The 16556-nt window shown below is 38.5% G+C and overlaps 4 protein-coding genes, 1 long non-coding RNA gene and 1 pseudogene across 5 annotated transcripts in view; 4 read left to right on the top strand and 2 right to left on the bottom strand.

The window, feature by feature from the left end:
* Positions 1-16556, top strand: part of RpS25 (ribosomal protein S25) — a 234165-nt gene that overhangs the window by 190126 nt on the left and 27483 nt on the right. The window lies entirely within an intron of this gene.
* On the top strand, positions 156-9136 carry LOC136117027 (uncharacterized). The gene is made up of 3 exons (XR_010654211.2): positions 156-850; positions 950-1761; positions 6579-9136. It is a non-coding gene; the product is annotated as an uncharacterized lncRNA (long non-coding RNA).
* LOC136117114 (uncharacterized) lies at positions 1906-3784 on the top strand (annotated as a pseudogene).
* Positions 10691-13357, bottom strand: LOC108006003 (dihydrolipoyllysine-residue succinyltransferase component of 2-oxoglutarate dehydrogenase complex, mitochondrial). Its single transcript, XM_036818525.3, has 7 exons — positions 13097-13357; positions 12718-12821; positions 12561-12662; positions 11951-12496; positions 11678-11822; positions 11164-11469; positions 10691-11102 (listed from the first exon to the last, which is right to left on the bottom strand). Exons 1-7 carry the CDS (start codon positions 13169-13171, stop codon positions 10968-10970), a joined length of 1413 nt encoding a protein of 470 aa, XP_036674420.1. The 5' UTR covers positions 13172-13357; the 3' UTR covers positions 10691-10967.
* Positions 13527-15386, top strand: LOC108006049 (HIG1 domain family member 1A, mitochondrial). Its single transcript, XM_065865572.2, has 3 exons — positions 13527-13695; positions 14627-14816; positions 15024-15386. The coding sequence occupies exons 1-3, from the start codon at positions 13602-13604 to the stop codon at positions 15043-15045; spliced, it is 306 nt and encodes a 101-aa protein (XP_065721644.2). The 5' UTR covers positions 13527-13601; the 3' UTR covers positions 15046-15386.
* On the bottom strand, positions 15424-16423 carry LOC108006043 (antigen 5 like allergen Cul n 1-like). The gene is made up of 2 exons (XM_065865571.2): positions 16270-16423; positions 15424-16218 (listed from the first exon to the last, which is right to left on the bottom strand). The coding sequence occupies exons 1-2, from the start codon at positions 16375-16377 to the stop codon at positions 15544-15546; spliced, it is 783 nt and encodes a 260-aa protein (XP_065721643.2). The 5' UTR covers positions 16378-16423; the 3' UTR covers positions 15424-15543.

Here is a 16556-nt window from a genome sequence, read left to right as displayed (position 1 = left end):
CCCAACGGGTTTTCATTGTTGCCAACGGCGTCCTTTGTCCACATCCTGGCAGACAATGGACAAAGCTCTAGCATCCTGATTGCGATCGGATCCGTTTGGCGTCGCTTCGCCCGATCTTGCGGGTATATAAACTGCGGCTGCTGCGGAGAATCAATCAGTTTCATTTCAATCTTCAAACGCTGAGGATCAACAGCATAGGAGCAGCAGCAGCAGGAGCCGCACAGGAGCAACAGAAGCACCAGGATCGAGGACTCCCCCGGAGCGCCATGACCAGGCGGCGCTAAGGAGGCTGTTGCAGCATCTCCAGAACCGACCAGAAAATAAAAAAAAAAAAGACAAAAATCAACCAAATCCACCGCAGCAAGCCCAACAAAATTCACACGAAAAGTTGCTAAAATTCAACCGCCGAATGTCAGATTAATTTGTATAAAACCCAAGTACCAACTCAAGCCAAACTCCAAAACGAACAATTTGCGAAAATAGTTAATGTGAAATTCACTTTTTACACATTTTCGTGAGATGGTTAAAGTATAACACAAAAAAAAACACAACAAACAAAAAGCCTAAGTTTAAGCAAAAGTTAAACAAAATTCAAAAAACAAATTTCAAAATCAGCGATAAACCAAACATAACTAAAGTACATTTCCTGGATATATACTTGAAATATAAAATTCTTGAATTCAAAAAACTCCAAACAAAATTCAAAACTAACAACTAAAATCAAGGAAAGCTGAAAACCAACAAAATCTTTAATTACCTGGAACCAATTGGAAAGTTCTCAACACATCTGGCCAAAAGATGAAAAATCCTTAGTGAAGAGAGATAATAATATCGTTTTTATATCTTACAGGTAAATATATATTTGATTTTATATTTTAAACATTATTACAAATATTATTATAACCATTTATCCATACAAAAATATAATATTTAAATTTATCTCTCACAGGAACCCCAAGAAGCTGAAGAAAGGAAAGCTATTATGGATCGAGCAGTAACCACACATCTTGCATCCGGATCACAGTCACATCCCCATCAACGAAATTGTTATGAAACTCAACAAAATTCTTAAGTGTTTACTGCTCATAATTCTCTACTGCAATGACAATCTCGCCAAGAACGAAATTCAAAATCCGAACTGCTACCAAAATCGAATCAAAATTCACAACCAGCCAAACTGCCAGTGTCTTCAGCAACTGCCACGCCCCACCGCCGCCGCCGCCGCCCACCGAAGAGTCCTGTGGCCCAAGCAAAAAATCCGGCCAGCAAATCATACAGAAATCCGACAGAAACTGCAAGGAAGGAAACCGAAATTCAAGTCCAGGCACAATCCAAAAATCCAAGTACACTTTTGCTGTGGGCCCAAGCCCCAAGAAAGCTGATGATGATGAACTCGATTGCGAGGAGAAGGATCGAGCATTTGACGGCGAAAGGAGCAGAAGGACGAAAGGGAGCAGCGACGCCGACGCAGGCAGAAGCAGCAGATAACCAGAGAAAAAGGAGAAAGCTGCCCCGCCGTAGATATCCTGCTGAATATCTAAGCAGGGGCAGTGATTTACCCCAAGCAGCAAAAGCAAAAAAGCCACCCCTCGACAGGAAGACCAAACACTCACACACATACAGCCCACATCCTGCGGCGAATTCACACACAAGCACAATCCGAGAGAGATAGACAGAGAGAGAGAGAGAGAGCCGAAGCAGCAGCAGAGAGAGAAAGAGAGAGCGAGAGAGTGTCCACCTTTTGCTCTCCAAATTTCGCAAGTATGTTTTGACTACTGTTTAGAAACTAATTTCAAAAACAGATTTGAGAAACCCCCTCTGAAGCCTTATTAGAAAAAATCCAAAAATATTTTTAGAAAAACCCAAATTACACTCTAAAAATATCCAAATTCGAGCCAAAGGTAGACCTCCTTCCCAATCTCTATTCAAGCAGCCCAGAAGCAAAATTTCAAAATCCCACCGATACAATCCAAAATCCAAAAACGAACTCTTCTTCTACGGCATCGCAGAAGGCTTCATTTCCAGAAGGCAAACCAGGAATCACTGAATTTTTTTTTTCTTATTCATCATAAAAGAGTTCGCCCCTGCCCCGCCAAATTCCACACACACAATGCAATAGTTTATCATTTTGTGTCCCAAAACGCAAATCGAAAGAATTGAAATTCTAAATTCTAGTTTCGTTATTACGAATTTTTTAGTTTAAACCACAATCTTAATGCAAAAAGAAAGCAAAATACCAAAAGACCGTTTCGCATGGCCCAGAGCTTTAGGCGCAAATCAACCACCCAGCCACACTCACTCACACACACACCACACACACACACACACACATTAGGCAACACACATACACGCGCAGGGGTATGCTCACCAAGACACTCACCCACCCAAACACACTCACACCCCTTTGGCAATAAAATGGCTGCAAAGGAAGCTGCTTCTACGATTCCCAAGAAGAAAAGAAATAGCCTGACCCCAAAAGTTCGATAGAAAAATACAACGACAACGAGTTATAGTTTAGCAAAACAAAAACAAAAGACTATAGCCAACTCAGAACTCAATTTCAACTCAAGCATTTCTCAGCGCTTTCAATATTTCCTTGACATTTTCATCAAGGAAAGCAAGGCGTTGCGGCATTTTTTAATCACACGTTTTTGAAAATTTCAAAGAAATATTTAATGCGCAAGAAATGTTATTGCAAATTTGTACAGCAAAGAATTTAGTACAAAACCACGGGAAGTCATCAATCCCACCCTCAACCCTTAAGCACACAAAAATGTCTCCTGGTCATTGACTCAGAAAAAAAGTTGACCGACAAAATTACGGGTTAAAAAGAAAATACATTGCTATTAGGTCATCTAAACTGAAATCAAAATACCATCCAAGTTAAAAAGTCTAAAGCAACATTTTAAGCCTATTTAGGTTAAAAAAAATATAATATAAAGGCCAGCTATATTCATTAAATTAAAAACCATTTCAATATTCTTAAACTTAAATTCAATTCTCTAAAATTCCAAATTCATTCGTATCTTATAAAAAAAATACAATTCAGACAGCAAAATCCCTATAATCAGGAATTCAGAATTCTAAGTACGAAAATGCCATCCAAATCCAAACAAAATCGTATTCATATTCGGTTCAGGAAATTCAAATTACGAAATTTTCCATTCAAATTAAATAAACATCGTATAACAAAAAAAAAGTTCAGACAGCGAAATCCCTATAATCAGGGATTCAAAATTCTAAATACGAATGCGCCATCCAAATCCAAACAAAATCATATTCAAATTCAGTTCAGGAAATTAAAATTATCAAAATTTCCATTCAAATTAAATAAACATCTTATAACAAAAAAAAATACAATTCAGTCAGCAAAATCCCTATAATCAGGAATTCAAAATTCTAAATAAGAAAATGCCATCCAAATTCAAACAAAATCGTATTCATATTCAGTTCAGAAAGTTAAAATTACAAAATTTTCCAATCAAATTAAATATCAAGAAAAAAAATAACCATCTAAATTCAAAAGTAAAAATAGGAGAAAGACCCAAAAAAATTAATAGATTAAAATTACAGCTTTATAACGCAAACGTTTTAAGCAAGAAATTTACTTCTCAAATTCAACATTAAAATCACAATTAAAATTACAAAAATGTCCATTCAAACTAAATATTAAGAAAAACCCAAAAAATAACCCTCTAAATTCAAAAGAATGACTTTTTCTGTACTACATTTTTAAATAACAAAAATTTCCACTCAAATAAAATACCAAGTAAAGCAAAAAAAACATCCTCAAAATTCAAAAGAAAAAATTAAGAGAAAGCACATCCAAATTAAAGTGATAAAAATTACAACTTGAATGCTTATTATATTTCAAACGTTTGAAGAAAGCAATTTACTATTTAAATTCAATATCAAATCCAAAAAATACGTGATAGTCACCCTCTAAATTCAAAAGATTAAATCAAGAAAAAGCAATTTACTATCTAAATTCAATATCAAATCCAAAAAATACCTGATATACCTGACTCTCTAAATTGAAAAGATTAAATCAAGAAAAAGCTAATCCAAATTCAAAAGGTTATTACAAGAAAATTACCACCTTAATTAAACAACTACTTTCATTGCTCAAATCTTAAAAAAAACAACATTTTACCATACAAATTCAAAACACTTAAAGTGAAATTTCAGTACGTTTTAAATCAGAATCTAAATCAAATTTAAACACATTAAAATTCATCAGATAAACCAAATTTAATTATTTCTCAAGTCAGAACTCGATCTTGATAAATCGTCAAAGAAATTCAAAAGATACAACTTCCCTTTTAACATTGTTAGAACAAATTAAAAACCATTAAAAATTCATCAGAAAAAAAAATTAATTATTTCTCAAGTCGGAACTTAATCTTGATAAATCTTCAAAAAAATTCAAAAGATATAACTTTCCATTTAACATTGTTAGAACAAGTTAAAAATCAAAAAATCCATCAGTATCCGAAACAAAGCAAAAAATTATATATTTTAAAACCAAAATAAGCACTAGCATCAAAATTCAAAATAAAGAGTTTACCAGAATCATAAAGAATATCAGAAAAATTACCAGTAATGCAATTCAAAATCATAAAAGCATCTATTTTTATAACATAAAATTGGCAAAACATTACATATATACCTGAAATTCAAAAACAAAAATAAACATCTATAAAAAAATTCAAAATCCAAAAACAAAATGGCCAACAAACTCAAAATATTTTCCAGTTCAAATAATAACATCTCTAAATATTAATATCGAAAATCAAAGTAAGGAAATTATGACACAATTCAAAATCAGAAGTGTAAATATCTGCATTCAAATTCCAAATCAAGAAGAACAATTTCACCAAAAATCAAATTCCAAAGTGTAAATATCTGTATTAAAATTCAAAATGACGAAGGAAATTATAACAAAGTTAAACCAAATTCAGTAACCAAATTCAAAATCCAAATCGTCCGAATTATTCCAAAATTACAAAAGGCCCAGCGAAAACGAAAAGCACTGCCATGTTGAAGACCAATTTTATTAACTTTTTTGGTTACTAATATATTGAAACGCAAACAAAAAGAATATAAAAAAAATTAAATTTCTTAACTCCTATATAAAAAAAACGAATTAAATCTTCAATTCAAACTAATCTGAAGCCAACAAAAACAAATTCCATAAACATGCATATCTTGAAAAACATACAATCACAAAAACATTACATAAAACAAATCTTCAAGCAAATTTTAAATCAGTCATAAAAATTTTAAAATTTATTTTTGAAAGTATATTTGACAATAATTTAATTTACTTTAAATTGAAATCACTACACGGTTTATCATCTGAAAGATCCTTTATATAAATGTAAAATTCAAAATCATACATCACCAAAAAAAAAGTGATCAAACCAATTTATTGAAGGTACAAGATTTTCAAATGCCAAAAACGAATACAACAAAGAAACTATTAAAACAAATAACAATTTTATGAAAACATTACTGGTAAAACATTGTATGAAACGCAAATCAAAAAACAAATGGAAGTCCGTATTCAAAAAAATATTTAATCTGAATTTACTTCTGAATATTAAAAGCAAACCATACTTAAAACAAAAACGTCAGAGCCAAGTCTACAAAACACATTATTTCTCAATACAAAAACAAACAAAAAAATCAAAATCGTATAGAACAAAAAAACAAAGTTGCAATCTCAAAAAATTACAAAATCAACAAAACTAGTCCTGAACCAAAGTTTAAAAAACATTTCTTCAGCCTCTGTTAAATTAACAAACTAGATTTATGAATAGACAAAATATACAAACTAAAAAAACATGAACAGCAATACGTCAACATTTTATAAGCTACTAAGACAGTTCTGAAAACAATTTTAAGACATTTATGATACTTTTTAAATATCAAATCAAAAATTTGTTTAAAAACTTTAACAATTGTTTGGAGTACTTCACATCCATGACATAGTTTAGAAAATGTCGCTGCTAGGACTAATATTTCAAAAATATATTTTCCTTTAAATTATTTATCAAAAAGCAATACCAAAAATCAAAATCCTTCATTTATTAGATCTAAAACTAAATCACTTTTTGAACCAATTTTAGTTTTCAACCAAAACTATTTGTATTCACATCACTTAAAACTCATAGTTAGTTTCACCACGCGAATATTTACAACATAAAAATAAATTGAACAGCTTTACATTTAAAACTTTAAGCATTTCAAAATGATTATGTATTTTGACTAATTATCATTTTTTCAAATTTGGTTAATCGTTTAATTTTTTTGCTAAATTCATACAATTTGTGCAACCAATTTAAATTATTTCTAAATCATTACCTTCAGGTCTGAAAACCCCAAAAATATATTTTTTAGTACTCATATGAAATTAAAATGACCTTACCATCAATTTAAAAAATTCATATTCATCAAAAAAGTAAATTGAAAAAAATTCAAAAACATTTTAATTATTTTTAAATTATTTCGACTAAAAGGTCTGCCTTTTTCAAAACCAAAAATAATATTAACATATCTAAATTATTTTATTTTAGAACCAGCCAAAACATATCCAAAAATCCAATTACAACTTTCGGCTCCTCTGGCAATCATCAAAATTGAAAACCGACACCAAATTAAAATCCAAATTTCACCACTCACCGGCCACAAAATTCAAAATTCAGTCCAAAATTTAATTTAAAGCATTTTATCAGACCAGGTAAAACAAAACTCCAACCAAAATCCACACTCATTCAAAAACAAAAACCAGAAAAATGCATAGTAATTAAAAACAACAATTAAAATGACAATAAGAACAATCCGAAATTCCAAAAAAACCAGACCAAAGCAATGCCAAATTGAATAAGTTGACAACAAATCCTGTTCAGAAGTCGCAGCATTCGAGGAACCTTCGGTGCATAATTATTACCATATTAAGATGATTAAGTATTCGCAGCCCACCCATTAAATTCAGAAAGCAAAACAAAGCCAAAAATTCAAAAACAAGAGAGAAAAAAAGAACTCTAGCTAAATTTCAAAAAGGCAGTATTATAAATTACAAGAAACTGCGGAAGTTTTAATGCGACAAAATGTCAGGAGCAAAAACGGAGGCCGCCGAAAAGCACCAAAATTCCGAGCTGGAGCTGGCGAAGAAGACGCGACAGGAACAGGAACATGGTTAGGGAAACTCCTGGCAACTTTCTGGCCAAAATCTTACAAATGGCGGCCAAAGGGCGAGGCGAACGGCAGACGGCAGATAAATCACAGCGAAACAAAACAATTCCCAGCTCTCGTGAAAATTCCAAATCCGCAAGAACAAAAACTGTAGCTGAAAACTGAAAGACTGAAAACAGAAACACAAGCTGAAACTGAAAATGAAACCGAAACAAAAACAAAGGCACGCGATTTCAAAGAAGACTCTCCATAGAAGGGGGTTGAAAAACCAGTTGACCCGGCAAAATCAACAGCATCCATCCATCCTCAAAAGATTCTCGATGACGATGACCACTTTGATCCGCCCCAGGAGAGGCCTCAAGCCCATTACTTTCGCCCGAAGGCCGCCGCACAACAAAAAAAGCCAAATTCGAAGACACACAACTAAAACAACTTAACCCAAATCCAATTCGAAATCAAAATTATAATCAAAATCAAAATCTCAAACAAAATGAAGGCACGCCAGCAGAACCGCAACTTTAAGTAATATTCGAGACGAGTGTCACGAGCACAGCTGAAAAACTTCACCTCCCAAACTCAAACTCAAACTATAAACTCAGAGCCAGCTCCAGACTCCCAGAATCAAAATCAGAATCCCTTTCAGAAATGTGGTCAGACTTGGTTTCTTTGGCAAAAGTTCGAACCATCATCATGCAGCTGAAAGCACATCAAACAAAACTCCAAATTTATATAAACTACTGGCAATAGCCGAGGTCGAGGCATAATTGCCATCAATAAATAAAATATGGCTGGCATGAGGGGCACTACCACTACTACCACTACCACTTCCAAGGACCATAAGAGACCCTCTGCCAAGAAGAGACACAAAACGATACGATACGATACGATAGGACACCCAATCCAAAAGAGATACCCATACTACGCAGAATCACCCACCACCCAGTCAATGGCCACTAGACAGCAGAACGTTTTTGATTTATAAATTCATGGCTAAAGTTGCCCGGCCAAGTGGCAGCCGACTCCACGATGACTATATGACAACACACACACACTCAGAATCACCACCCAGAGACTTGGCAAACAAGAAAATGCAAAAACCGTCTTATGAAATTACACATTTCCGACTTGTACTAGCAGGACCAACGTTAAAAACACCCAAGCCGAAGCCCAAAAAAAGCAAATTCAAGCAACCAAATTTACAACGAAGAGGCTCCAATCCCCCGAATCCGGCCCAGAAATTTAGTTATGAATTTTATTTACACACAACCCCATTCATCCGAGAGCAGCATCTTCCACCTTTGGCTAGTAGGAAAGAAATCAAAAGTACCAAGGAAGTTTCGGGCAATTTGGAAATTTGCAAAATCATTGAGACAGACGCGAGAAGCACCCACGAAGAGTAGCAAATGGAATCTTGTACAATAGTTCTATTGAAAGACATTCAAAAAATGAGAAAAAAAGAAAAGATATCCTTCCGACCTACGCAGATCTACGCAAAGAGAGAGACAGATAGAGATAGATAGAGAGAGAGATAAGCCAAAAGAAAGGATCAGGAATATATACATTCTATATAGCCAGAACAGGAAGAAAAGGAAAATCGCGAAAAGAAAACATTTCGGACACAAGGTTGGGGATACCTAGTGTAATTGCTTAGAATTAAGAGTGTTGCACTTAGCCAAGTGCAGTGCCGACTGACCCCGCCCACAAACGCCCCGGTCCCTGACCCCCAACTCAACCCCTAGATAATGGAAATTCCCCATTGGGCAGATCAAAAAGACAGACGTGTTAGCTTCACCTTAGGCCTCTTTAGACCCAAAAAACAAGCACCATCATAGGAACTACGATTAAGCGCGAATTGTACCACGTAACTACACTCTGTATCCCCTTAGTTAAGCTAAAATTATACGAGAAGTACGAGAAATTGCACAAAAACTCACAAAAAGCAAAAGACAAACGAAAACTAATGTAGATAATGCCAATCCTTTTGTCTAAAATTTCAACTTTTGGAAATTTCGCAATCGAATTGCGAAATATTTTAGACGAAACGATTGCCGCATTTTTTATGTGATTTTATATTTACATTCATTTACACTCTCAAGTATATTTTTATACATATAATTTCGATGTTCTCCCTACTATCATTATCGTCGACAGATTCAATTAATATTTTTTTTCGACACATGTGATAAGCAAAAATGTTATGAAAAGCATCAGAAAAACACGAAAATTCAACCAAGAAACAAAACGAAATCAAAACTGTGTTAATCAATCTTTGATAGATCTAAAAAAAATTTATTTTCCATAAGTATATTTAAAAATCATGTAACCAAAAGTATCATTTAGCATCACGCCTCAAAATCACATTTAATCTTTTGTACCCATATATATTTTAAATTGTTAATTCAACCGCACAACCTCGAAAACACATAAATATTGTAAACATTAGAAATAGTAAAATTACTATTACCAAACAAAAATCAATAAAATTGTACAAGCCAATTTGCTCTAATAACAAAACAATAAAACCCGAGTTTTACTTAACCTAAGTTCTTTCAAGAAAAGGTGTTTCAGATGGAACTACTTCAGTAAATAAAGAAGAATTCCATTACACCAATCAATTTATTGCAGATATCCAATCCAAAATTAACTGCTAAAACTGCTTTAAACGGTAAGAAAAAAAGTAATTTTTTAAATATGTTTAATTAAAATCAGGAACTTATACTTTAGAATCCAATTTATAACAGTTTTTAAGGTTTTTATTAAGAGCCTTCCAAAATACTAATGAAAATTGATCTTTGCATGACCGTTGAGGTACTCTTTATAGATCTGAATCCATCTATTTAAATTCTTGACCAAAGAGGATACCTTCTGAGGAATATGATATCAAAATATACTGGGATATATATATATATATTTATTGATATGTATACCGAAAGTGAAAAGCGAAAGAATCACAATATGCATGTTTATTATATCTTAGCCGTTTGTAATTTCAAAAAATGTACCTAATCAAAAAATACATAGGGATTTTGGTTTCTTAAAATTTCAATAAAATTATGAACGTGTTCAACGTAACATACAACCAAAATTTTAAAGAGGACTTATCAATTACTAATTACTACAGCGATTGACACCGAAATAATCTCCCCCTATTACCACAAGGTACTTAAAATACAAATTAAAAGCCATTCTCACATGACAGAAAAAATGATAAGACTGTTTACAATTTGAATTATGTATTCCAAATTGTTATAGATAAGGTAATTGAAACTAATTGTTTAGGCGCCATTGAAAACTATTAGATAATACAAATAATACAACCAATTTCTTATACGGTGCAGGTTGATTATAGTGCAAAGGTCGGCAAGAAATACAAGGGGCAGTAAAGTCCTACGCTGTATGTGTGCCGGCAGAGACTGGGCAGATATTTCCCCTAGGCCCGCTTAGAGGGACGCTGCCGACCGCAATTATAGTGTAACGCTCCAAGTAGCCTGCATTGAGGTTGGTCAATATTCGTCATCGCTTTATTACGACATTGCTTCGCAGCGTCTTAGGTTAACAGTAACATTCAGTGCACAGTTTATTTTTAAGAAAAGATCCACGTTTGATTTATTTTGACTACTTCCGATACTACGAGTAGAGTTCGAATTTTGTTGCTTCTCTATTTTTTTGTGACGTTCGCGAAATAAAATAATAAATAACCAAAAATTAGTTTCAAATTATGGTGGCTAATATCAAATGAAGGCCGTGGACGCGTTTTAAGACAATTCACTCTACAAGCCGGCTACAATGATCGCTGGGTTCTCCACGGCAGCCTTGACTTTGCGCAGGAACAGAACCGCCTCGCGGCCATCGATGATTCGGTGATCGTAGGTCAGGGCCACATACATCATGGGACGAATCTTGACCTGGTTTCGAAATGAAACATGGTTAATAAAGGTAGTTATGATTGGTGAAGGGATAACCCACCTCTCCCTTGACAGCGATTGGTCGCTCAAAGATGCCGTGCATGCCGAGAATTGCACTCTGTGGCGGATTGATGATGGGCGTGCCCATCAGGGATCCGAACACTCCTCCATTGCTAATGGTGAAGGTGCCGCCGTCCATGTCCTCCACGGTGATGGCATCCCGCTTTGCCTTGTCGGCCAGACCGGCCAGGGCGATCTCGATGTCAGCATAGTTCATGCCCTCCACGTTCCGGATGACGGGCACCACCAGGCCACGGGGCGTGGCCACGGCCACAGAGATGTCCACGTAATCGCGGTACACAATGTCCTGCAAAATAAAGGGAGTTATGAGCGCTTGGCAACACAGAATATTCCACATTCATCGTCATATCGCCACGGGAAATTGCATAAACAAAACCCGACATAAAACGAAAAATTGTCGGCTGATAAGGGCACTTTAAACAGCATGGCCCAACAGACTACGTCACGAGCGATAAGAGATTGATAAGCGGAGGGCGGGGCGGAGGCTTGTTTACCGTGCCATCGATGACAGCGTTCACCACGGGCTGATCCTGCAGCGCATAGGCACTGGCCTTCGAGAAGATGGACATGAAGCCAAACTTGATGCCGTACTTCTTGACGAATGCCTCCAGATTCTGCTTGCGGAAGTTCATGGCGTAGCTGAAAAAAGAGGGAAAGAATTTAGCGAGTACTAAATAATATTTTTAAATGGTAATAAAGAGGAATATTGACAACGCTACAGAGAACTTTAACTTATTTCCATGATGTTATTCAAGTTGGAAACTCACCTCATATCGATCTCGTTAAAGGTGGTGAGCATAGCACATGTGTTCTGGGCATCCTTCAAGCGGGCGGCAATCTTCTGACGCATGCGGTTCATCTTGACGCGCTGCTCGGACCGCGTGCCCAATATCTGGCGCGATCCATCTGCTGGTGGCACCTTCACCTGGGCGACGGCCGGCTTGAGGGCAGCCACGGGGGCAGCTGGCGGAGGACGAGGCGCCGCCTTCGGTGGCGGTGGTGGAGGCTTGGCAGCGGCGGCAGCTGGAGCGGGTGCCGCCTTAGGAGCGGCGGCAGCGGGAGCTGGGGCGGCCTTGGGAGCGGCAGGAGCGGGAGCAGGAGCAGCCGCTGCCGGAGCAGCTGCCTTGGCGGGCGCCGCACCTGGCTTAATCTTAAACAAGGCCTGGCCGGGCTTGACGGTGTCGCCGTCCTTGACCAGAATGTCGGTCAGGGAGCCGGAGAAGGGAGCTGGCACAGCCACCGTGGTCTTGTCGGTCTCAATCTCCATGACGGCCTCGTCGGCGGCGAATGAGTCACCCACCTTGCAGGTGAACCTGTTGGCGGGGAATAGCCGTTAGTCAGTTAACAGGGAACCTGTTGCTGAAAACCAGCTCTTACTTGATGTCACCCTCGGCGATGGAGTCCGCGAAGGGAGGCACATTCACGGTCTGCTCCGACCGCAGGCTCGACGTGGTGTGAATGCCCTGCCAGGTGATGAGCCTAGAAATGGAGGAGTCTGAGTGGAAGATCATAGATGGACCGTGCTCGAACTCACCTGGGTGCATTCTGGCAGCGATTCTGGGCATCTTGGCGGAGCAGTTGCTGCTGCTGGGCAGCGCAGACGACTAGCCGGGAATACTGACGGATGCAGCGCTTCAGCTGGGGAATAGAGGTGAAAATTAGTGATTGCACAACCAGGAGGCGACGGCGGCTGGCGCATCACGTGCGGCGCGGCAACCCAAACAAAAGTTTTCCCCATTTTTCAGTCGCGCACGCACACACACCCATACAATTACATAATCGCCGAGTGCCAGGCGGGCAGAAAACTTTGGATATTAATGGATATACATAGGTGGAGCATATATAGCACACCTGGCCAAGCCCCCCTCCACCTTTCACCAGGGAATCCCCCGCAGTCGCCGACGAAAATTTACCTCATTACTCCGCAGGGCTCGCATTCCCATAGTTTGGGGCAGCCGCCTCGTTACAATCGAAATTATTCCCGTCATGCTGCGACTCTGTTTCGCGAATTACGGGTCGGCGGATTTGTCACTCGTCAATTTATCGGAAAAGCACTCGAATTTCAAACAGAGTTAGCGGCCAAGGCAAAGCTACGTCGATTTATGCAGTCCGCCCCTTTCCCTTTAAAAAATACCAATTTCTTATGTCATGACAGAAGCGGCGAAAGCGGCGCCTGGCGGAAAAGCACAGAAAGCGCGAAATCAGCTGACGGCGGTATTTTCATAATATACCAAAAAAAAATATGGTCCCCTTAAAACGTATGGGATTGTGTCCTGGCTAACTTAGCCGCGGCGATTTTATGGTCTATCAATATCTATCGTCTATCAATGTCTATCGCATATCGATAGCGAGCATTGCTAATAAGTTTCGCGAACGTTGCAAAACGGGAAACCAAATCCAAGTCCGCCCGCCTTCAAAATGAGTTCGAAGTCCCTTTTCGACAGCGAGGAAGATGCCGCCCAGGCAAACAAATTGGCCAGGAAAGCCAAGGAATCGCCCTTCATGCTAGTTGGTGAGTCGATGCGGACTTCCGCACAGCGGAAGTTTTGCCGCCGTGACGTCACATGGAAACTTTTGGCTGCAGCTATTAGATACTTACATATACATACATACATGATGCGTGTGCGTGAAAATCGGCTAATCTTGACCTTGGCCATGTACATCATCCGCTGAGGTTAACGGCAATTCGGGGACTCCTCTGACACTGGGTGACATAACGGTTAACGCTGCGTGATCTGTCATTTTACTGGAAACCGGATGATGTAACAGGAACATTTCGCAGTTCCCAAGGGTTGGTGTGAATTGCAATGGGATTATCACATCCGTGACGTCACCCTGCCATCTGATCTTGGCGCGTGTTCGAATACTCAACTATTCCACTTGTCTGCGGGTGTGACAACTAACAGCTGACGCTAACAAGTGTTGCTAATCTGACCGATTTTCCCCATCTAGCTATTATATACATATGTTTGATTTTAGATAGATTTAGATGTTTCATATGTATTTCTGGGTAATCGTTTCCCAATTTTAAGAGGCATTCAGCATATGTACCTCTCAATACAGATTTTTAAATCCCACCGCCAATTTAAGAACTTCCAATCTTTACTAAACAGTTTCGAAAAATACATACATAAAATTTAAAATATAAGTTCCATATCTCTAAACACACTCTGCCATTAAAAAAGTTTTAGTTATATTATGAAAGTTAAATAAATAAATGTTAGAAATATATTTAGGAAAAAAGTCTTGAAATATAAAAAATATTACACCCACATAGCTTTATTTTATGCATCACTGTTTTCATAATGTGTTCACCTTTTGTATGTTGATATTTGCCCGACGTCTGGCTTTTATCAGCTGTTTCAGACAGCCAGATAGCAACAACAAAGCACCCACACATTGACCGAGTGAAACTAATCAGTGATTTCTACTTTTACTTACAGGTATTGCCGGTTTTGTGGCCGCCGGAGTGATTGGAGCATACAAGTACCGAAACCGCGGAACGATGAGCACGAGTGTGTTCCTGATGCAGCTGCGAGTGGCAGCCCAGGGAACCGTGGTCGGATGTCTGACCGTCGGATTGGCCTACAGCATGGCCAAGGAGTACCTGTTCGACAAGGCGCCCAAGGAGAAGTAATGGCCAGTTCCTACCTAGTTAATACTAGCTATAGTTATAGTTGTCACTCGTACACGAAGCTCGAAGCCCAATCCCAAAATTGTTGTAATCCCAAGTTTTGGTCCAATTCTAATCCTCCCTTTTTTGTATATTTATTTATCCTGTAATCCCCTATTGGCTTCTTTCGCTTATTCCCCCTTTTTGATTTATTCTATATATTTTAGTACAAAGTCACTGAGTAACTAAAGATCATCTGATTGTATGGCCCTCCTCTCTAAAAATCACCCACCAACACTAATCGGGATGATTACACCAATCAGAAACTCTATTTATTGCATCATCAGAGATTCATACCGATCAAGAGGGTTAGGATCATTGGAGAGCTGGACTCTCGCAAGAACTTTCGACTGTCCAGACCGACAATTAGATAATGTTTTGCATACCTGCGTATGATTGTGATATTGTGTGTTTTAATTGTACAAGTTGGACATCCAAACGAAAGCTGTTGAAGGCAGACGACAAGATAATGAATACCTCTCGCATGATATGATATAATTAAATAAAACAATTTAGTCTAAAACAAGAAACCGTGCATTTGTTTGATTTTTCGAAAGGATCCCAATATTTAAAATCAGTGGTAACATATTTATTTCTTAAGCTCTTTAGCTTTTTATTTGCATGCTCATGAATGGATACGGGTACAAATCGCCGATGAAGATGATCTTTCTGATGTTATAGTCGGATTTAGAATACCCTAGCGTTTTCGATGACCTTCTCGTTGTCGTAGATCTCCTTGGCGTAGCACAGGTTAGGATAGTCGAAGGCGGCTCCATAGCGGTTCTTGCATCCCGTGGTGGACTTCTCTCCGGGAGTGTAAACGGGCTGGCCCACGATGTTGGAGGTGGCGAAGTTGCAGGTCAGCACGAAGTGGTTGTAGAAGTCGCGGGAGAAGCGCACGGCGGCACATCCCACATGGGTGTTCTTCTCGGCCACTGAAATGGTGAACTTGGCCACATCCTTGCTGGGCAGCTCCTCCGGGAAGCTGGCAAGGATCTCTGGAGAGGCGTTCGAGCGCTGGGCGAACCAGTTCTCGATCTGCTCCTTGATTAGCTCGGCATCGGTATACTCTGTTTCTGCTCCACTGTAGCTAAAGATGGCGTTGTTCTGGCCAGCGTAGGCGAATCTCTCCGTGCTGCGACACTTGTCAGGAAGAGATTCGCAGGTTTGCACGTTGAGCAGGGCCAGGTGGGAGAGCTCCTCGCACCAGGACATCTTGGCCATGCGAATCGCCTTGGGTAAGCCTTCTATTTTCCCTCCAGCCACATTGTTTCGCAGTTCGTTGAAGAGGGTCAGGATCAGTTTGTGATGGGGCTCGATCTTCACCTCACGTACATCCTTGGGACAGTTTTCGCTGAAGTTCTGAAGGGGAATAAGGATGAGTATCGAAAAGTGTTAGGTAACATTACTTACTCCCTTATTATTGCAGGCTATGTGCTTATCCAGGCAAGTGGGCAGAGCACAGTAGTCCACTGCAATGGTGGCTCCGATCAGGAAGGCTAGTACGATGATTGTCTTCATGGTGATCTCCTGAGCTGGCTTCTCACTGAACTGCCTCTAGTCCAGGGGGCTCTTTTTATAGGAAGACTGCCACAGTTATTCCTCGAATTTCAACAATCACCTGCGAAATGGGCAGCTGTTTTCGAAGGAATCTCTGGTTTCAGCTCAAAATTCCTAATAATAATGCTAGTAACTAATCC

Source organism: Drosophila suzukii, chromosome 3 (assembly GCF_043229965.1).
Source record: "Drosophila suzukii chromosome 3, CBGP_Dsuzu_IsoJpt1.0, whole genome shotgun sequence".
Classification (NCBI taxonomy): Eukaryota; Metazoa; Arthropoda; class Insecta; order Diptera; family Drosophilidae; genus Drosophila; species Drosophila suzukii.
Note: the sequence above shows the minus strand (reverse complement) of the source record. Positions and strands in the feature narration are given on the sequence as shown.